This window comes from Aphis gossypii, chromosome 1 (assembly GCF_020184175.1).
Source record: "Aphis gossypii isolate Hap1 chromosome 1, ASM2018417v2, whole genome shotgun sequence".
In the NCBI taxonomy this organism is placed as follows: domain Eukaryota; kingdom Metazoa; phylum Arthropoda; class Insecta; order Hemiptera; family Aphididae; genus Aphis; species Aphis gossypii.
In genome coordinates this window covers 49946650-49969342 of record NC_065530.1, presented here as the reverse complement: position 1 = coordinate 49969342, position 22693 = coordinate 49946650, and the positions used below count along the sequence as shown (strand labels likewise).

Below are 22693 nucleotides of genomic sequence, written 5' to 3'. Positions count from 1 at the left end.
TTAGTTTATACATTTTAGTATTTTACTATCTTTGATGTGTTCCGATAAAAATGTTAGTGATGCATAATTTTCTTTTAATTATACTTTATTTTGGTATTACTCTAGAACAATATATATAATATATATTACACCAGACACCTTAGTAGTTGCTAGTATATTCCATAGTCTCCATCATGGTATAAATAGATTAAAAAGAAAATAATTGTGCGAGGAAAAAATTTGAATTGTATATTATGGTTATGTTCTTATATATCATGTCCATATTAATATGTTATTACTTTTTAATATATAATATTAGTAAGAAGTATTCAAAGAATTATAATGACACTAAATGTGTAAAATTATTAATCATTTAAATATTTCACACAGTCTTAAATAAAAGTACTTATTGCATTTGGTAATTATTATTCCAAATGTAAAATGAAATGTTTGAATTCCAGAATAACTGAGTATTTTGTTCAATTTTGGCACCAATAATATTTTATATTTATATAGCAAATATATTCTCAAATCTAGTAATAGTATTTAGTATAAATATTAATAAGTGAAGGTTGGACTTTAATAGTCATTGAACAGCGTACCTGCCTTTTGGTTATTGCAACTACCGAAAAATAATTTATAGAAGGACAACTATTGTAATTAATTTAAGCATCTTAACAAATCAATAATATTAATGTTTATTGTATATTCTTCTAACTCTTGTGAAATTTTAAACTAGATAATTTATTATCTAAATAATATTGTACACGTGTATAATATTATGAATATATTAGTAAAATAAATCTACTGTAGTCTGTATTAGTGGTTAAACGTGACAAAATTGCAGATATTTTATTATTTAGCCTCAAAATCCAATAATATTGCAAGCCTTATAGAAATATCTTAATTTGTAAACTCGCTTGAAGTTCATACTTTTTAAAAGTATTAAGTAAATAATATTCAATAATTAACACTTACTAACATATTTTCATTTATCATGCATTTATCCTTTATTTTTTTTTCACAGTATCAAATAATTAACATTTCTAGTGGCACACACTGACACACCTAAGATACATAAAGAATAAAAATGTAATGATTGTATTGGTATCTATTTATAATAAATTAATTTAGATAAAAGTTTAAAAGATAAATTATTATCCTCACTCTAATTATTGATAAAGTGATCTATACTTTTATATATTATTTTTTTTTACATTTATAAATAGTCCAACATTCCTCTAAAAACTAATCCATAGTAAATTAGGTATAAATCACATTTATGATCAATTTTTTTCACAGAATAAAATAAAATAATTTTTTTAGTAACTATTTAACATTTCTGTTTTAATTTTAATGATTTCCTGTGTTTGTTTAAATCGTTTAACTAAATCTTTAAACTGTGGACCATCTACAAGCTTATATTTATCTTGTAGTTTCTGTAATTCTTCAAACTTGGCTAAATCTGCTTCATATTTTTTTTCTTTAACATTGTAGTATTTTTCCAATGAATTAAATAGTTCTTCTGAACAAGACAATTTACTGATCATATCACTCTGTAACTTACTAATAACAAAATAATTAATTAAATTGAAAAATAACAAATCAAAAATTATTTCTTACCTTGAATTAGCTTTAAGAGCATCTACTTTTTTTGATAATTGTTGGGCTTCTAAAATATTGATATAGCTACTATCTAATAACGTAAATATAGAATTGTGTATCTCTTTTTGATTGTTTGTATACTTATTTAAAAGAGTCAACATATTATTTAATTTATTTTTAATAATATCTGGCATAACTGGTTCAGATTCAATTAATTTTAACAAATCTACAAAAACAATCAAACAATAATTTAAATATTAAGAGATATATATGCTTATTTTTATACAATTGGATTCATTAAATTGCATACCTGCCGGGATAGATTCTTTTTCATTAATAATCAAAGCACACTCTTTTTGTATACATTCTTCGATGCATTTATTAAATTTATCTTTTTCATCATCTGAAAATTCCTTTATTTTATAATGTGACTCGTCATCTTTGAAAAGTCTATAATGAGTAGATATATCTGAGCACTTTTTTCTTAAATCATCATCCTTAATATGACTTAATGAATTGACAAATATGCGTTGCTTAAGAGCTTCTAATTCGTTAAATGTTATCTCATTAATAGTTTCTTGTTTCTCGTAAGATTTTTGTTCAGGAACAGGATTTCCACGGATCATTTTTTCAAATTTTTTTATTTTAAAAGCCATATTATCAAGAATTAGTTTAAAATAACTACAAAAAAAATAAGGTCACAAAAATAAACTAATAAATTGTAATACTTAAAAATTTATTTGATTTGAATAAACTCACAATTTAGTATTTACAAAATTCGATTTTTTTTACTTCTAATGGAATTAATATAAAATTAAATTTAAAATTTAAAATTTTTCATTTGACATAATATTCTTTGCAAAATTCAAAGACAATCTGATAATATTAAATATGACAATTATTAACGGTAAATGTCATAGATAATAAAGAATTCTTTATTATCAGCTATGGTAAATGTAGTAAATGTATTCAAAATTTTGCTTTTTGCCATGAAGTATGTTAATCGTTGTTCATTCCAAGATCTTTTTAATATACTATTTTCTTGTTGTGTAGGTAGACCATGAGTGTGACCATAGGTGACTATAGCACACATTTTTATTCTTTATCAATATTCAATTCATTTCATACTCTTCACAGTAAGTTATAGACTATAGAGCAATTTTATGACGAGTGGGTCATAACTCCTAAATTGCAATTTTAAGATAGTGGTCGTGTATGTCCAATTACAAATAATCGTTATTTCCTGTAAATACTAGATTGCTAATTATTTAATTTAAAAGTTTAACATTTGTAAAAATATTGTAAGTAAACGATTGGTTATTTTTGTTCATTTAATTATTGACTTTATACCGTTTTCAACTACATAATGAATAAAGTCTTGTTATTGGAACATTAACAACACTATGATAGATGTTTTAATAATAATATGATTTTCTGTTTTTTAAGATCTTTTAAAATGGAGAACGTCTTAGAAAAACAACTATTGAAAGTTGCAGAAACAATCGAGCAAAAGCTCGATCAAGAAATACAGAAACTTGATGAGTTAGATTTAGATAGTATTGAAAATATAAGAGAACATCGTTTGCAACAAATGAAAAAAATGATCAAACAGAAGGAAGAGTGGATGGCTAAAGTATAAATTATAAAATTATACATTATATATTATATTTAATTATAAAATGTGTTTCTCAGGGACATGGAGAATATGAAGAACTAAGTGATGAGAAAAGTTTCTTTGAAAAATCAAAACTGAGTCCAAACATGGTGTTACATTTTTATAAAGATGGATCAACTCGTTGCAAAATAGTTGATCATCATTTGAAAATATTATGTGCACAACATTTAGAAACACGTTTTGTTAAACTGAATGTTACACGTTTTCCTTTTCTAACAGAACGCATGAAAATTCGAGTCATACCGACTATTGTGTCAATAGTTGATAGTATATCTAAAGACTTTATTGTTGGATTTACTGAACTGGGAAATTGTGATGATTTCTCTACTGAGATGTTGGAATGGCGTTTAGCACGTTCACAAGTGATTGATTACAAGGGAGACTTACTTAATCCACCAGATGTAGTCAAGAACAACCGAACAACATTATTAGAGAAAAATAAAACAATAAGAAGTAATGTAGGAAATGATTCAGATGGTCTAGATTCAGATTAGCCTATTCTGATATGTTAAACTTGTATACTAATCATCTAATCAAATTATAAATTAATGTTTCCTAACACTAATAAATATTAATCCCACTACTGTAGAGTATTTTATACATTCCTACTAGGTTCTTTATTCATTGAATAATATGCAAGTATAATTTTTATTTTATTTTTTCTATGTTTTAATATTATTCTTTTTTTTTAATTATTTCAAAATATTCTGATTAATTTATAAATTGCTTATTTCCAGTATATACAAAAAAAAAATAGTAATTAAGTTTATATTAACTTTTTAATTATTCTACATTATAATGTATATTTATTTTTACTTATCTTTCTTTGAAAAACTCTATATGATCTGTTAAAAAAAAAAAAAATAATACTAATTTATGTGATTGTTTTAAAATTGAATATTATAACACTCACTGCCACATGAGTTAGTTAGTTTATAATACAGCATTTAATTTACTTTTTAAGTAATAATTTAATCTTATAACACTTAGATACTTAAGTATTTGATTTTCTAAATTATTTCAAAACAAGATTATTTTTTTATTATTAAAACAAATTTAATGTATTATATTTTTTATATCATTCGTTTTAATAGTCAACTGAACCCTACTTTCACTTCTATTTATATGGTTTCTGTTCCTGTCTTCCTAATAATGAATTCTATATAAAACAATGTTGAATGATCAAAAGAACTTGAACATAAATGCAAGGTTTTTTGTTGTATATAGTTAAAAAAAAAAGAATCAAAATGTACAAAATCGTAAAAATTTGCTAGTAATTTTGTAGTTAAAAATTCATAAAATGTTAAATATTTATATCTAAGATTAAAAAATTAACTAGTTGATAGGTTAATATGATTTTTTTACCTTAACCGAAGTCCGAAATACTGGTAATTTAACGATTTATCTTAGATCATATACTAGTAAGGGTACCTAAGGGTTTTACATTTTCATATTGGTTTCATTGAATATATCTCCCCCCTAGATATGGGCAATACGACCTTACCTATGCATTATATAACAATGTTAAAAGCACGGTCTAAGATATCTTAGCCCGTGGTTCAAACTTTCAGAACACAAATATTACCAAAAAATGCCAAATACGAAATACTATTATATTGTAGTTATGAAGTATTTGATAACACATAATTTTGTATTTGTGTTATCTAGTTTAAAACCAAATAATTTGTGTCACTTCTTGCCCGCAGATAATAGTCCGAGCTAATCACCTGGAATAAACGAGAATTTTAGTTTATTTGGTCATGGTATAAAAATGAATCTACTGGTAACAACAATTTAAATGCTAACCCCAAAAATAAGTTATCATTATTCTATGCCGTACCATTTTGCATTTATTGACGCTAATACGGTATAATTAAAACAATATCAAATAAAACAGCTACCGTTGAGTTGTTGAGTATTTATAAAATACAAATTACTTTTTTTTTAAAAAACGAATTATTTAAAAAAGTAAAATGTATAAAGTTCCTCAGAAAGTACAGAAGGTTATGGTACAGCCCATTAACCTTATCTTCCGACACTTGCAAAATCGTGCTAAAGTACAAGTAAGTTTATTCAAATGTGAATTAACATGTTAGAATTTAAGTGGTTTATTAATGTGCGTAAATGACAAATAGATTTATCTTTTGAAAAGTTATAAGTCCTGGCACAGTGAAACAAGGTTATAGTTGGTTTCTGGGGACCTAGTAAATGTTCTGGTAAAGTGTAGACAATACCTAATTTAAAATATATGTAATTTTTTTTTTAAGTACACTTAATTCCAATTGACACAATTACCTATTAAATACTTCCAAGTATAGAATCTATTAAATTTTATTATTGTCATTTGTCAATAATGACATTGTTAAGGTAAATTATAATTATATACTACATACAGATACAGCTGGCTGACCAAAATGTAATTTTAAAATCTATCGAGCATGTATGATGTATGTATGTAAGTTTGAACAATACTGTCTAAGTCCAATGCTATAACTTATAAAGCAATAAAACCCAAGTACAATTGTCAACATTTAATTTATTATTATTTAATAATAAATATAACTACTTTCAAATATATAGTTATACCACTTTCTTGATTCTATAACGATTAAAACACTAATAATTGTTTTTCTTTGTGATAAAATTAATTTACTCATGTAAAAAAAAAAAAATTAATTATAAGTATCCTGGTTAGTACTTAAAATGTATAGTTACATTAAAACTAACTTTCTTGTAGTTTATATTCTAGGTTTAGTAATTTATATATTTTTGTACCTACTAGGTTTTAATAACATCAATAAATCAATAAGTATTTTTGTTTCTGCTCTTCGCAAAAATTTTTATTTATTCTATGATATTAACAAATTTAATTGTGTATTCCAATTTTATAGGTATGGCTTCAGGAGAAAATTCATTTAAGGATTGAAGGACATATCGTTGGTTTTGATGAATACATGAATCTAGTCTTGGATGAAGCTTGTGAAGTTAACACTAAAGTTGATTCACGTAAACCTGTTGGCCGCATATTATTGAAAGGAGAAAATATTACATTAATACAAAATATGACTCCATCTATAGGATAAAACAAGAAAACTGAATAAAAAAATTACTTTAATATATCCTTTGTAATATAAATTTATAATAAATATCTTAATAATTACAACTTAAACAATTTATAACTTGTTGTAATATTTTTTTAGTATTTAAAAAATCAGAAAAACTATTCTTTCAACTAATTTTACATCACTTTACATGATGCGTGTGTATATACAGATACATATTATATTATATGGTAATATTAAAGTTGCAGACATGTCAATTTCAATTTAAAATATGTATATTGTATAGGTATTTGTTTTCGAGAAAAAACATAAATAATTTTGTTGATTACGAGTACTGAATAACCATATTCATTTGTCCTTATTTTTTTTCCTGATAATATTGAGAATAAATATACATTTTTTTTATTTTTGATCCACAAACTACTCAATATATTCAATTTGCTATCAGAAACTTATCACAAAAATGAAAAATCAAATATCAATACAATCATTGAATCTAAAAATATTTTATACAGTTATCTTAACTCAGAATTTAATTAATTTTTTTCTAATTACTATCCTAGTCACATATTATAGTAATGGTATAATATTGAAGTTTTTTTTACAACATTTTCAATAATGTATCATATTCATCTCTTCTCTACTCTAAAAACCCCATATATCCCATATTTTAATGAAGAGTCTTAATGTTCCGATATAAATTTAAAAATGTCCGAATTTTGGACAACTCATCCCATATGTACCTTATTAAATATAAATTTTTTTCTTATCATTTAGTATTTTCAAATTAATTATTGATAAATAACAAAATATCTAAATCAAAAGCATAAAATTTGATTATAATAACAAAAACCTGAAAAATAAATCATATATTTTAATAAATTTATTATAAGAAAGTTTCCTAATTATTTGATTTTAATCTTAATTATAGTTAATATTTTTTTCAATTATCAAATAGGTATGTGATTATTAGCTACCTACCATGTATTTGATAAGAAACTTCACATATTTAATTTTGTTACATCTTAATTGTTAACATACGTCCTAATATCTATTCAATATTTCAATATTTATGTACAAAAAACCCTGAAACCTAATTAAAAATTAACTTTTACAGAGCATTACAGCCAAATTATAACTTTGAATTTTAAGGGACTACACACTAGCTCCTTCAATAATTTATACCGATATAAATTACAAGTATTTATATAGATATATTGATGTGATTTAAAATGCTACATCTTTAAAAAAGGATAGGGCTATTTTATGTTATCGGAAATTAAATTTAAGGTCCCAAAATTATTTTGCTCGCTTCACTCGGAATGGCTTTATAAAACAAGTGTATATACCTACCTATTCTTGCTCTCATACTATTTTATTTTTTTATGAAAGTATTCAGTCAGAATTATTATTACATTATTTTTTTTATAGATCACTTTAAGCAGCAACCTTATTAATAATATCATTAATGTTAATTTTAGTTAAACTTTTTTTCAATTCTCATTAACATAATTAAGCTTTCTAAATGATTTTGTGACATTGAACAATTAAATAATTTTTTATATACTGAAGTTTTTTAATCGACGGTATTCTGATTCTCATATCTCACTTCCTTACCAGACACCAGTTGTTACCACCATCATGCTCTAAAAATAAACGATATTACGACATCATTATAATAATGATAATTTAGATTAGGGCCAAAAAAATTTTATCGACTCTTCAAAAAAAAATTGAAAATTTCAGTTGTCTATAAATAGCTCAAAAAAACTCAAAATATTTTGAAAATTAAATAGGAAAATGCCAATTTAAATAACTGGTAAAATTTTCAAGTATCTATTACTTATACTTTTTGAATAATAACAAATACTTAAAATCGTTATCGTTACGCGATTTCGTAAAAATTTAAAATTCAAACGCACTTAAAATTTTTCTTATAATGATGCTTCGAGTTTTCTCTATAGATACTTGAAGGAAAACTTATGGAACACTTAGTGTTGTATTTTCAATTCTTAGTTATTAACACAAAAAATTTTATGATTTTTCAAACTTCAAAATTACTTGCAAATTTTCGCGTTTTCAACAGATTTCGTAAAAATTTGAACTATAAACATTAAACAGTATAAACGCTAATAAAAAAAAATTGTGACTAACGATTTTTAATTTTTTTTTAACTACAATAAGAACAACTCATATGGAACCTTGTATTAAATTTTCAAGTTTTTTTGGTCATCCAAATTTTTTTTACCGACACTTCAAAAAAAAATTCGCATAAAAATCGAAAATTTCAGTGGTCTATAAATAACTCGAAAAAAGTCAAAAAATTTTAAAAATTTAACTGTATATAGATAACACTAACATAAACATTTGGTGAAAATTTCAAGTATTTACAGTGTTTAGTTTTTGAATTACAACCATATAAAAAAATCGATTCGGTCGAAAGCTGCAGGTTTTACGTAAAAATTCCCGTTTTTCCGTCACCATTTTTTTTTGTTTTTCTCGATTTTTTTGAAAACTGTTGGAAAATGTTTACTTTTTACCTCTATATAATGCATCAAGGATATTCACTTTTCCATCGGAAACCACCCCCGAAATTTGAAATTAAAGCATTATTTCGACTAGTTATGCTGTAAACAGACACAAAAAAAAAACATACATCATTGTAAAATCAATACATTCATCACTCCGTTCAGAATCTAAAAAAGTAACATTATGGACCACCGGCCGGTGAATCTAAAGAATGGAATCTCTTGTTACCCCTGAAACCGGTGGCCGCATACGCCTATGGTTGCCTGAATACATAGAACAAAACTAATATTTTTTATTTACCCATAATACATTTAGTACCTATATTATTATTAAATATATATAAATAGAATTAAAAAAAACAAAATTTCATCGTCGAAAAAATAATATGTTATTCCATCATTATTATATAATTGCCCAGTATGATCTATTATTTGGACCGAATACTGAATAGTCTGCGGGTATAAGCCATTAGGTAAGATAATCTTAAACTTAAACATTTACATAAGTATACAATTAATTTAAATTAAATTCTATTGTTTGACACGAAAATTACCGAAAAAATACATTTTTTTCCAAAAATAAAAGGGATTCTAACGTTATAGCATGATTTAAGACTATCTTAAATCGTGCGTAATAGTACCATTAGCAACTCGAAAATATAGTTTAATGGTATAATGGCCCCTTCTTTAAATTGTTGCGTCTGCAAAACTGAACCTGCAAAATTTACCGATCGTTTTAACTAGTTTAAGTTAGCTGGTTATCCTAAGAAAAGAAAATAAATTGCTAAGTTCAAGTTAATTAACCTATAAATTAATTTCAGTAACAAAGTTGAGAAAAATAATAACTCATTTAAGAAAAGTTTTTAAAGGCTATACTGCCTATACTACTTAGAGGTTTGAACAGGTTAGGTTTTTTTTTATTTAGTTTTCAACAATATTGTTAGTTTAGGGCGCGGATTTATATGCATTAAAAACCAACCAAATATGCTCAAAAAATCTTAAATATGCATAAAAAATTATTTATTGAACAATAGTGAGATAAGGAATGTCAATGTTTAATTATGGTGCGATGGTCGTAACCGATATTTTCTTATTTCAGTTTACGTATTTATTTCCCAAATTATTGATCTAAGCCATGGCTTAAATATTTAAGCCATGATCTAAGCCATAATGCCATATTTGAAAAACCGTTTATTTCTATAAGTATACCTATTAATTTATAATTTATATTGATATTAATCAAAACTATAAAAATATAATATTTTTCTTTATATTATAATAGACAATCACAATAGTACATAATATTTAAAAAATATCTAAAAAAAAAAACATCGATTTATGGACTAAAAGATAAAATATGCAATTAACATTTTAAAATAAGCCCTTAAAGTAGAAATTTTCAAAATATTCATGGACTAAGCTGATCTCGGTCCGTGGCTCTGTGGCAGTAGAAATCACGGTCATTATTATAAGCCAACAGCTAAGTTGATAATACTTGAGTGATAATAACTATCATAAGTTTGAATTATCAATTATCTTCAAATAACATTTCGTATCTTACCTCAATAACGCTATAGTAGACTGTTACTTATATAGCACTACCATAATAATACTTCGATAGTAAGTTGTCATAGTTTGTAGTGTAACTGTGTAAACTGTAAAGTGTTAGTAGTTAGTACTTCGGAAACGTTCAGAGTGTTCAGACTTCAGAGTCGCTGGTCGTCAAATGATATAATATTGTCGTGCTATTCTTTAGATAAATATTTCATTTTATACATTTATTTACCGTTTATAAAATGAATTCATCCACACAATACAGTATGCGTTGGGATGATTTTTCATCCCATTTCACTAATGAATTTGTGTCTCTACGGAATGACGAACAATTCGTCGATGTCACATTATGTTGTGATGATCAATTCATCAAAGCTCACAAAGTTATTTTATCAGCATGCAGCCCTTATTTTAAAAAAATACTCATGGTAAAATTGACATTTTGTTTCGTATTACTGTTTTAGTAATTGATTTCAATTGAATTTTTTTAATAATCATTATTATTTATATCTGTAGATGAATCCATCAAAACATGTCACAGTTATTATGCACAATGTGGAATATGAACTTATGAAAACTTTAGTTGACTTCATGTATTTAGGAGAAGTACTTGTAAATCAAAATAATGTTGATAGGTTTTTTAAATTAGCCAAAACATTCAACATAAAAGGATTTCAAAATGGATTTAATAAAAATGAAGTTAGTATTTAAATATAAGTTTGGAGTGTTTGGACAAAATGTGTTAACTTCATACATTCTCTTTTTTTGAGATTTCCTCTCAACTAAATTTAAGCTCAGCCTAATGATTTCTCTCAGAATTCATTTTTTGTTTTAACTTATTCACTTCACAAATAAACGTGTAATAATATTGAGTATTGGTTAACATCAATATACTTGATATATTTAAATAATGATAATAGTATTGAAAAAATGTTTCTATACTGTACCTATTATGTTACATAAAAATTATCTGATTAATAAACAGAGAATTGTATGTAGATTCACAATTATTTTGTGCAAACTATTAGTGAATTAAAAAATCAAAAAAATTATAATTTTCTAAATTTTATTTCAGAGTTCAATTTTGCCTTCCTTATGTGAAAATGTAGAGCAAGATGTTCCAAAAAACGATGTTATTGATTCTATGGATAATCATGATGATGGATTATTTGCTAATCAATTAGATCAACTCAATCAACTTGTGAATCCCAATGAAATAATTGTATGTTGTGATTAATTATTGAAATGTATAAAATAATTTATTTTTTATTTTTTTTTCTGTATCACAGAAACGAAGGAAAATAGAAACAAATTATTGGCAACAATCTACTGAAACAACTCCATCAACTCAACCAGAAAAACAGAGGTGTCATTCTTTGGATCCACGACCATGTCCAGAGTGTGGTCGTCAATATAGCAGTTTATCTAACTTAAGGCAACACATTGAATTAATTCATAAACCTGGTTGTGTCGTTTGTCCTTTATGTGGTAAAACATTCAAAAATAAGCTTTATTTACGGCGGCATTTTATAAGTTTTCATGAAATGTTACCATCCAAAGTACAAAATACATCTGACCCAGGTACACCTTATACTTCAACTCCATTGCATTATCAATCTGATCAAAATCAACAGAGATTACAAATCAAAGAACAGTCTAATACCCAACAATTAAGTTCTACTTGTTTTGATCAAAGTATACATCCACGTTAAGTAGAGCCAAATGGCAAACGTTAAGTTACTTTTTTCTAATAATTGTTGTTATGGTATTATTATTGAGTATTATCAAAGGCCATGGGTTTAATCATCTAATTGTAAATTAAATATTGACTATTTATGTGCAATTATATTAAATGTAAATACTTTATTCTTTATTAGAAAATATACTTTTTTTGCAGGCACATGTTCAATGAGTTTATAGGGACCAAATTCTCCAGAACATTTTCTATGATATACATTTTTTTGATTTTTCAAAAGTATTATAACAATATTTAGAATCAAAACCAATTTTTCTTAATACAATTTTGGCTATGTGCCTGATTTCATGATCTCTAAATTAAGTATTACAAGATGCTATACATCTTCTATACAAACCAAGAATTTTATTTGGCCTGTATTTAATATTATTTTAGAATCATTAAATATGGTGCTAATACTTGTAATCCAAATAGATTAAAATATTTCAATCTTTTAATCTCATAGTTTAAACAATAAATGAATAAATGTTAATTACTTATTGTTGTCTCCTAAAGATATGGAATGCTACTAATATATTAACTAACAATGTATCACATTTATAACCATTTTTAGGGCTACTAGACAAATAGCTTCAATAATTATAATTTATTATATTATAATAATTATGGTTTTATGATGACTTACTTAAATATTTTTAATATATTCAAATACTAACTGCAATAATATAGAAACCATGAAACAAAAGTCCTTCATGGTCAATATTTAATATATATTTTTTTATTGTATTTTCTTAACTTATGTATATGTTATGGAGTAAAATAAATTTAGATAACGCAAAATTGTCAACATATCCAGTAAAAATTATATTATACATATCAATTATTATTTTTTTTCTTATTTCAATAGTTATCTTATAAAACCAACGTATTTACCATATTCACTTTTATTTTTTCAAAAATGATCCCTTAAATCAATATTAACTATTTCAGAAATGGATTCCCAAACAATAGCATATTTAAACCTGGTTTGATATCACAATCAAATTTAATTTTATTACAATATTTTTTTGGCCTGCCTTTTTAACTTAATTTAATTGTATAGTAATATAACTACCATGACTTTTAATTATATCAATAACAAAGTCAGAAATATAGTTAATTTAGGTTACATTTTGCACTTAATCCATAACATATATATTGTCAAAATAAAATCAGTAACAAAGTGGCCAACTGGTACACATGATCATGGCACCACATTTAGTAAATAAATATGATTTATGCACCAAAATAAATTATCTTGGCGTTAATACTTGTCATTTAATAAATTGTAAACTTATACTGTATAATATTGTTAATTCATTTTACATTCAAATAGTTTTAATTATGTTATGTTATATTTTTCTTGATTATTATATAATATGGTTTAAAAAATACAATTTTTAAACTTCTTTGTAGGAACTTATATAAGTTGTAAATTATATAAGTAATACATTTGTATAAATAAAATTAATTTATTAATTATTATTTTGTATTATATAGATTACTTTTTAAATGTATATGTGCGTTCTAAAATATTATAGTTTACTTTACATTGACATAATCAATCACATAAATGAATTTGATAAATGTATCATGTGTGATTACAATGGATTTACCTTATAGTATGTTAGAGAACAAAAGAAAATCTTATTAACATTTTTATTTTCAAACAATCCATCATTGTATAAGTCATATATGATAAAACATAATTCCTAAATTTACCACCATTATCATTAACATCATCATCATCATCATTATAATCTCATCATAACACTGGACCTTAATCACTTCTATAGAAAGAAATCCTTGAACCATATAACAAGTTAATGCTATCCATATATATATAGGTATGTGAATAACTAAAAGATGTACATAATGTGCCATATATTTGTATATCCTTAATAGTAAATCGAAATTGATAATTTGACCATAAAGATTTTCAAAAAAATTGGGCTATTGAAATCCATTAAAAAGTGTTACTGTTTAAAAAAAGAAAGAATAGTTTATTAATTTGTACTTCTGTAGTACTGTTATTAATATTTAAAATACTAATAAAAAAAAAGAGGCCAGCTAAGGTTAAAGAAAGATGTCTTTTTTCAAAACACCTTATTGATTGATAGTCAATATAAATCATGAATTATATCTTATATAATTCTGCAATTTAATTAATTGCCATTAGATATTCAAAAAAACAAAATGTACCAAATAAAACAAGTTTTAGTTCAATTTAATGTAATAGATAACACATAAGATATAATGTTAAGTTTATTAGAAAAATTAACAATGTTTAGCAGTTGTTATAACTTATAGTTAATTGTTTTAATAAAATAATACATTTCAGTATATAAAAGCAATCAAATCTAAATAAATATTCTTGTTATAAATTTCATAAACAACTTACACTATCATCATTAACAGATCAATATTTTTGACACACGACAATATCTTGAGAATAATCAATAAGACTAGGAACTAATATTAGCTCAAATTAGTTAAATTAAATCAATTTTAAAATTACATGACTAAAGTGACCTTAAAATCTATGATGGCATTTTGTAATTATATTGTTTAGTACTTTTAAGCATACAAAATACATTATAGAACAATTTTACTATAATTTATAAATATTTTGTTTTGTTATATGTATTAAAAGTAAAATTAAAATATCTAATTTCTATATATATATAAAAAAAAAAAAAATAATAACAATAAAAAAAAAAAAAAAACAAGAACACATAAGTAAAAAATTCTATATAATAACAGTCATGGGTTATTATTTAAGCATATTAAATAATATTATGACACAAATATATAAAAAAAAATAATTTGACAAGATTATTTTGTAAAAAACCAAAATTGATTAATAAATAAATTATAGTGAATCTAAGAGTGGTTAATACTGAATTAGATCAACTAATTATAAATTAAATATTTAAAAAATTGATACATTAAATAAATATTTATATGTCTAAACTCTATTTTTCTATTCATTACAAATTGTTAGTTATTTTGTGATGTAAAAAAATAGTCTATACAATAATGTAATAAAAAAAGGAAGATACTAAATTCAATTTGAACACTTTAAGATGGAGTGAATACATATAGTGATGTAAGGATAATATACATAAAAGGTATAGTTGCTTGACCATTGTTTGAGTAAAATAAAATAAAATGATTTGCTTATTTTAATTCTAATGTTAGTCACTGAATCATTAAGCAATAACAATAGACAAATTAATGAAATTAATGATAATTTATAATTAGTATTGAATCAGAATTTTAGAATACATTTAGGGCTATTTTGTATAAGTTAGATTAAATCAATTGACATCATAATTTAATTTTTGTATGTATTGACTGCTCTTATAGCACAACATAATATTAATGCCAAAACTAAACCAAAGAATTCAACTGAACCAATTGCCACCAGCAATACAAGGAATATAATCATACTCTTCCGTGAAGTATACAATAATTTTTCGGTGCATCCCTGAAAATAATAAATCATATTTCAAACGAGTTATAATTTAGGCTTAATTTGATATCAAGAAATAGTAAATAGTTAGGTAAAAAAAAAAAACTATTAAATGTAATAAAATTTTATCTCTCATAATTCAAAAATGAAAAGAATTGTCATCTAATTATTTTCATAGTTTGTTAACTTTAATTAGTATCAATTAACCTGCAATTTTAAATACTAAACAAAAATATTAAATTAATGAACCTACTATGTACTATAGCAAATACCTAATATTATTTTTTTGTTTATTTCTCAATAAAAATTAAATCAAATAACTTAATTATACATTTATACCTCTGAATAAATTAATTCAGAAATTGGTCCTGAAGCTACAGCTGTTTGAGCATCTAAACATTGTTTAGGGTCACCTTTACAACAAGAAGCAGGAATTTTATATGACTGTTCTGGAGAACTTATTGCAAGTCCTAGACTTTCAGTCTGTGGGTTATTATATTTGCTCCCAGCCCAATCAGATGGGCCTGATGCACCACAACATTCAAACTAAAACATAAATTTGAAGCTTTAATAAAATATAAGTTTACTACACACAATTAAATATATTACATAAATTATACAATGATAAACATATTATATTAATACATTCATACACGTTTAAAAATAATAATTAATTCTTATTCTAAAATGAGCTTAATATTATTTTAATATTAATTTGTCAAATAATTGTTGCTATAAATAAATGTATTTAATTTATAATTATGTTACTAATGTTTGTACTCCAATAAACATGATATTGTTTGATAGTTAACTTAAAAAATTCAAATAATTTTCAATTTAAAATAAATTCATAAATTAAAATAATTTGAATTGTGAAATGTGATATTCTTTATAACTTAAAACTACTATAAATATTTATATTTAATATTTGCAGCAGAGTTAAGGCAGTCAAAATGCTTCAAACATAAACATTGAGGATGGTTTTTAATAGATGTTTTGGATATATTTGGTCCTTTGGAGTCAACATTTTAAAATACCCAAGATTTTTAATAACTGTGAAAAACTAAAAAAAAAGTAGAATACTTCCACACCATTTTTGACCAAATCTAATTAAATTTTTAAATTTTTAAAATTAAAAAGAAATAACTAAAAAATTATGTATGTAGAATAAATTGAAATGTACACTTAAGAATTATATTACCACTCCAGACCTAATATCATTTTAAAAATATTTTGCTTAAATAGAAACTTGAAATTGTACTTATTATTCTATGAATGTTAATAAAAACAATTTAATCTGATCAAGATATTTATAAATTTAATACAAGGTTCCTCATGCATTGTTTTTAGAAAAATTTAAAAGTATTAAAAATAAATATTATGCACTTTTACTCATATTTTATAAGAATTTGAAGTTAAAATATTGTTGAAATTGAATAGATTCTTTAATGAAAAATAATAATTTTATTTTTTTTTTTGCTATTATCTATAGATAAAGAAACTTAAAATATTTAAAAATTCAGATATTTATACCATGATCTTATTCATGCCAATCATACAACATACATTTATATTTATGTATAATTTTGAAGTTAATAAAAATAATATATCTCATAGTATTTTCAATGTTTCTGGAGAGAAATAGTTCAACTTAACATAACTAATAGTAATTATTAGTAACATAAATAAATTTTAAAATATTCTTAATAACAAAAGAGGCTAATACCATCTCTGTTAAGAATAGTTTTTAGTAATAATTTATGTTATTATTGAGTTAAAATTTAACACATTCACTATAACAACAAAACATACTAGACATTTATTAGAAGTAAAGCAACTCCTATAATTATTAAAAAAAAAAAAAAAATTAGTTTAATATAAGTTAAGAATAGTAAGCCAATGGCTTAGGAGCTGAGGTTTATCTTAAAAAGAAAAAATGATTAACATTATTTATTAAACAATTAATACTTACGCCACTCTGGATAGCATCAAATGTTTCTGTGCGGCCTTCAATTGAGCCATACTCTGATTGAACAGTTGTTTTAACAGTATATCGAACTAATTCTACCAACTTATCATTATTTGCATACATCCAGACAGCAGCTGATATCTGAGCCACGAGAACAGCAAGTAATAGACAGAAATACTGTAAAACAAATTATGTTTTGAAATAAAATGTATAAATAATTACTATTATATATATATTACAAGAACGAGTGAACATTGAGATTCACTTATTGCAGCTGCACACCCAAGAAATCCAACGATTAGAAGCAATGTTCCAACGAATAGAATAAGATATACACCTGTATAGTAACTGGCTTCATCTTGTACCATACTTAAGGAAAATGTTGGATCTACCCACATCCATATTGCAAGTAGCATTAACAATAAGCCACAAGACTGAAATTAAATAATAACAAATATTGAAATTTAAACATTTTTAAAAAAGAAATTGCATTAATATGCAAAATGATTTGATTAATTTTCAATACTAATTCGATCAATTTTTGATTATAAAAAAATAATTTTTTCATAGATAATTAAAATAAATCTTAAGATTTCTTAAATTGTTTTAACTATAACCTAAAATTGTTATTCATATTGTAAGGCACAATACTTTTCTTAAAATAAAGTACAAAGAAATGTATGTAGTAAAGGATGTCAGCAGTCAGCATAACAAATTTTATCTTTGACTAAAGAATACATATTAAAGCCCAACCACTTAGCATTTTTCATTTAAAATTTAATAGTTAAATTAACAAAATCTCGTAGAAAAATATTTACCAAATCTGAAAGAAAATGATAAATAGAACAATGTCAAAAAATGAGTAAGGAAGATCACTTGATGAAATTCCACAAATGGATAATTTTTTAAAAACAGATGTAATTATTAAATATGTTAAAGACCATGGTTTCTAAAATCTATAAAATGACTGCATATTCTTCTGGTTAGAAACCTCAAATCCTATTTGTGTAACTCTATACTATTTTTTCACTTTATTGCTTTCAGCATGACAGCATAGAATTATAAAAAAATTTACCTAACTATTCATTAACTAACCATTTTAATCAACATGAACAACTGTTACTGATTATGAAAAACTAAAATTACTTGAAAAAGGGGGAAATCAATACTCTACAAAATAGGAATTATACTTTTATATAACCACCATCCAAGACCATAGTTTCAGTTAGCAATTTCCAACCTATTTAGTTGTACAAACCACCAATTTTATAGAACAATTTGAGATCAACTAACCTAATAGAGTAATTAACAAGTGAAAATTAATTGATACTTTAGCTATGGGATTACTACCATATCTAACCATAAATATAGACCTTTATATTTTTACAGTATAAGATAACATTTGTCTTGTCGAACATTTGCACTCAACCAGTCTTTGGTCTAGTACCAGGTTTCCCGCAACTGGTTGTAATTAGAAAACACTAGTCTAATTTAAAAGATTTATGACATAATAAAATGACTATACCAAGGTATTCAAAAGGGAGAGTAAAGAGCAGGCTGATATTAGATATATTATAAAATTTGATTAAGTGTAATGTAAATAGAACTGTGAAAGACAATCATGATGCTTTTATTAACTGCATGTGCTCTTAAAATTCCTTTGTATACTATTAAATTATTATATCACCTAAATAACTCAAACAACTATTTAATGATGCCAGATTATCATAATAATTTTTTTCTAAATTAAAAATATTTCAAAATCATGACATCTATCAATCCAATTCCATTACTAGCTTTATAGATAGTCTAACAACAGATGTATGTTATGCATATGCAAGTTAATTTTAAGATGACAAAAATTTTAATTATAAAACAATAAAAAGATATGATAAATGTATATAGCGTGATCACGCTAATATGTACCACTAGTTATTTCCAAATAAACTTCAAATTTTTAAAACTTTTGATACACCCATGCGCAATACAACTTTATTTTTTTAAATAGTAACACCAAATTTTGTCAAAATAAATTATTGGTAAATATTAAATTTCATATGCTCATTTTATAGTTAGAAAAAAACATTATTAAAAAAAAATTTAATGTCAGCATTTAAAAAAAAATAAGTTGTATTGCGCATGGGTGTATTAAGTTTTAAAAATTTGAAATTTATCTAGAAATGTGTATTTAAGTACCATCTTTCATTCAACAAAAATCCCATTCCAATACAAGGTTATCGAACTGAAATATTTAGTGATACTTCTTAGCGTGATCATACTGTATAAATCCTTTATAAATGTCTCTTCTTTCAAAATTTCCCAAAATATGTTATATTTTATTTACATATTGAGTTAACAACAATCAGGAGCGAATCTAAGATGGGAAGGATAAACCGGAGCACTTTCCCCAGAATTTTTGGTTAATAATAAAAAAATACTGAATTATGAGAGATCGCTAATATTTAATGTAAAATATTTATAATTATTCTTTATAGTAAGAGACATAAAAATAACTATGGAGTTATCAGACATTAAAGAGAAAAAAAACCAACAACTATAATCCAAACATGACATAACTTTTATATTTAAAAAAAACATATTGGTAACTACCTATAGCATTTAATTATTACCTCTTTAATAATTCAATCTATTTTAAATAGTTTAGCCAAAAAATTAAGCTACAAAGAAGAATTATTTTGATATTGAGTCAATGGATGTTACTTTAACATCTTTTTAAAAAGCATTAATGCAAGTATACAACAAATATCAGCACTTTTAACTTTAAAAGATTTAAAATAGAGCTAACCTAACCTTCGATAATTGAACATGAATATTTTCTTAAATAAATAGATAGTTTGTATGTTTGTACAAGCAAGAAATACATTTTCAAAAATGAATGCAAGGATCCATATTTATTAATTAGTATACAAAACATTGTACATAATAAAAATTGTTATAAAAATAAACAATAATGCTGATTGACCATATACACTATACAGTAAAAAATTATTTAGCCAATCATTTCCGTAAACGTTAAAAAGAAAACTATAACCGTATAGTCACGACTTGCCGCGAGACCTGAGGACACCATCGTCCGACATGATGGTGACGATTGGTACTTACCAAATACAGGATATTTAGGAGGGTGACTACGTGTTTCATGAACGCATAGCAGCCGGTCAACGCCATCTCACCCGTTCAAACGATATCGTTCACAAATCAAAACCAAAACGACAAACAACAACAACAACGACGAAATTTAACTTGTTGGAGTCTGTATGTTGACAGCTTTGAGCATCGAGCTTCCCATAAATGGTCATGCGTCGATTGTGTCGTCAGTGTTCACTGTTTACTGTTTACTTGTCAAACTGCCTATCTAATTCTAGTATCTTATCTAAACGCCTTATCGGTCTATCCACTATAATATTATAATAACACACTGAGATAGATAAGATATACTGGAGCGCGCACTCGGCCGTAAAAACGAGCCGTCGTGTTTGACGTTACCCCCACCACCGAAGGGCAAAACATTTCATTTTTACATAGGAAAATACGATGAATTTGTAAATAACAATTTATTTTCGTTCTTAATAGCTGAGATATTTACTCAAATGCCTATATAATCTCAAGCCTTTTCGTTAGTTTGTAATTTGTTACAATTTTGTATACCTAGTACCTATATTCAATATGGTTGTCTCGTGTTCAGCTTTTGGATGTACTAATAGGCACATTAAAGGTGGAAGTATTTAGTTCCACAAGTACCTAAATATTAACATTTTATACAGTTTTATTTGTGGCCAGGGGCCCGGAGGTTTCTTGAAGCCCCGATGGTTTTATAATTTTATATAATTAAATATTTAATCAATGAGAAGCGGAAAAAATACCCAAACTACAATTACACCTGAAAAAAAGCCCAAGAAAATAAAAGTGCTATCATTGTAATCTTATATTTTGAAATATTTTATAAACTGTGGTTGATTGTTGATTATACAATGGATTTACAATCATATAATACATTTTTAATAATAAATAATAATATTTTTTAAATAATTTTATCATATAATTATTTAATAGAACATAGGAAAAAAATATTAAAAATACAAAATATTCTCGTTTGTGGTAACATAATATGATAATAATAACTAATAATTATAATACGAGAGATCATAGTCATAATAATTAAATAATATAATAATAGTAAATTGTTAATTTAAAAAATAATTTTCGATAAGTAGTCTATACAATCATGATAAAATTCTACAATAACCTCTAGGCTATATCTATACATAAAAAAATTAAAATTAACTTAACTGTATAATAATGATAATTAACTATAAAAGCTAAGTTAAAACAATACAAAATTTAACTGAATAAGTTATATTATATTAATAAGTTTGATTGAACAAAAATAACTAACAAATTAAGTTATTATACCTACCTAAATATTAATATTTTATAATATATAGATTTCCACTTAATAATCCTGAATTACTTAAAAATGGTTGATTGAAGTTAAAAGGAAGAATTTTATACCTACAATGTATAGCACTTTATGTAGTGAACAACTATTTATAAACAATAATGTCCATTGTAAATCTCAAAATCCCTGCTTGATCACTTTCCATATCGTTATATCTTATATTATAATCATGGTAATACAATAAGGTAATGAATAATTACTACTACATTTAATTTGTTAAAGAAATAAGAAAATAAATTAAGAATTATGAACGAAAATAATCATAACTACACGTATATCGTATGTAAAAATGAAATGTTTTGCCCTTCGATGGTGGGGGAAGCGGGATTCGAGAAGGCTCGTTTTTTGTATCATTGCGGGAATGGCGAGTGCGCGCTCCAGTATATCTTATCTATCTCAGTGTAATAACAACACGATGGCAATTTTTATTTTTTTTTTGTAGTCACAAGATCACAACAATAAAAATAATAATATTAACGTTATCGTGAACATCAATCTTTGATGAATATGTTGGTGGGGGTGTAATAGAGAAGCAAAGATGATGTACCACGGTTATTGGGGTCTAGGGATATAAATATTATAGATAAGAGTCCAAATTTTAAATTTCCATTATATGCCCGAATGCCCGATA

The 22693-nt window shown here is 24.6% G+C and overlaps 5 protein-coding genes across 6 annotated transcripts; 3 read left to right on the top strand and 2 right to left on the bottom strand.

The window, feature by feature from the left end:
- Positions 1 to 962: 962 nt before the first annotated feature.
- LOC114123621 (uncharacterized) lies at positions 963 to 2455 on the bottom strand. The gene is made up of 3 exons (XM_027986660.2): positions 1895 to 2455; positions 1603 to 1810; positions 963 to 1545 (listed from the first exon to the last, which is right to left on the bottom strand). Exons 1-3 carry the CDS (start codon positions 2238 to 2240, stop codon positions 1302 to 1304), a joined length of 798 nt encoding a protein of 265 aa, XP_027842461.1. The 5' UTR covers positions 2241 to 2455; the 3' UTR covers positions 963 to 1301.
- A 182-nt stretch (positions 2456 to 2637) lies between these two features.
- LOC114123611 (thioredoxin domain-containing protein 9) lies at positions 2638 to 4335 on the top strand. 2 transcript variants are annotated; one of them, XM_050197608.1, is made up of 3 exons: positions 2638 to 2720; positions 3031 to 3217; positions 3277 to 4335. In XM_050197608.1, exons 2-3 carry the CDS (start codon positions 3041 to 3043, stop codon positions 3751 to 3753), a joined length of 654 nt encoding a protein of 217 aa, XP_050053565.1. In that variant the 5' UTR covers positions 2638 to 2720; positions 3031 to 3040; the 3' UTR covers positions 3754 to 4335. The 2 variants fall into 2 exon arrangements, with proteins under 2 accessions (XP_050053565.1, XP_027842452.2); XM_027986651.2 differs by having other exon boundaries at positions 2638 to 2885.
- Positions 4336 to 5080: 745 nt separating this feature from the next.
- On the top strand, positions 5081 to 6438 carry LOC114123617 (probable small nuclear ribonucleoprotein E). The gene is made up of 2 exons (XM_027986657.2): positions 5081 to 5322; positions 6151 to 6438. Exons 1-2 carry the CDS (start codon positions 5233 to 5235, stop codon positions 6340 to 6342), a joined length of 282 nt encoding a protein of 93 aa, XP_027842458.1. The 5' UTR covers positions 5081 to 5232; the 3' UTR covers positions 6343 to 6438.
- Positions 6439 to 8629: 2191 nt separating this feature from the next.
- LOC114123634 (protein abrupt-like) lies at positions 8630 to 13623 on the top strand. The gene is made up of 4 exons (XM_027986682.2): positions 8630 to 10831; positions 10920 to 11102; positions 11479 to 11625; positions 11693 to 13623. The coding sequence occupies exons 1-4, from the start codon at positions 10646 to 10648 to the stop codon at positions 12113 to 12115; spliced, it is 939 nt and encodes a 312-aa protein (XP_027842483.1). The 5' UTR covers positions 8630 to 10645; the 3' UTR covers positions 12116 to 13623.
- A 714-nt stretch (positions 13624 to 14337) lies between these two features.
- On the bottom strand, positions 14338 to 21018 carry LOC114123633 (CD82 antigen-like). The gene is made up of 5 exons (XM_027986681.2): positions 20706 to 21018; positions 17822 to 18016; positions 17586 to 17759; positions 15953 to 16159; positions 14338 to 15628 (listed from the first exon to the last, which is right to left on the bottom strand). The coding sequence occupies exons 1-5, from the start codon at positions 20769 to 20771 to the stop codon at positions 15476 to 15478; spliced, it is 795 nt and encodes a 264-aa protein (XP_027842482.1). The 5' UTR covers positions 20772 to 21018; the 3' UTR covers positions 14338 to 15475.
- Positions 21019 to 22693: the final 1675 nt, after the last annotated feature.

Coding starts and splice junctions, on each gene's coding strand:
- LOC114123621 (XM_027986660.2), bottom strand. CDS start 2,240: ATGGCTTTTAAAATAAAAAAATTTGAAAAAATGATCCGTGGAAATCCT. Junction 1,811..1,894: donor AAAAGAATCTATCCCGGCAG/GTATGCAATTTA, acceptor TTGTTTTTGTAG/ATTTGTTAAAATTAATTGAA. Junction 1,546..1,602: donor GCTCTTAAAGCTAATTCAAG/GTAAGAAATAAT, acceptor TTTTGTTATTAG/TAAGTTACAGAGTGATATGA.
- LOC114123633 (XM_027986681.2), bottom strand. CDS start 20,771: ATGGCGTTGACCGGCTGCTATGCGTTCATGAAACACGTAGTCACCCTC. Junction 18,017..20,705: donor TCCTAAATATCCTGTATTTG/GTAAGTACCAAT, acceptor ATTTAATTTCAG/TCTTGTGGCTTATTGTTAAT. Junction 16,160..17,585: donor TTGATGCTATCCAGAGTGGC/GTAAGTATTAAT, acceptor TTTATGTTTTAG/TTTGAATGTTGTGGTGCATC.
- LOC114123611 (XM_050197608.1), top strand. CDS start 3,041: ATGGAGAACGTCTTAGAAAAACAACTATTGAAAGTTGCAGAAACAATC. Junction 3,218..3,276: donor AGGAAGAGTGGATGGCTAAA/GTATAAATTATA, acceptor TGTGTTTCTCAG/GGACATGGAGAATATGAAGA.
- LOC114123634 (XM_027986682.2), top strand. CDS start 10,646: ATGAATTCATCCACACAATACAGTATGCGTTGGGATGATTTTTCATCC. Junction 10,832..10,919: donor ATTTTAAAAAAATACTCATG/GTAAAATTGACA, acceptor TTATATCTGTAG/ATGAATCCATCAAAACATGT. Junction 11,626..11,692: donor TGAATCCCAATGAAATAATT/GTATGTTGTGAT, acceptor TCTGTATCACAG/AAACGAAGGAAAATAGAAAC.
- LOC114123617 (XM_027986657.2), top strand. CDS start 5,233: ATGTATAAAGTTCCTCAGAAAGTACAGAAGGTTATGGTACAGCCCATT. Junction 5,323..6,150: donor AAAATCGTGCTAAAGTACAA/GTAAGTTTATTC, acceptor CCAATTTTATAG/GTATGGCTTCAGGAGAAAAT.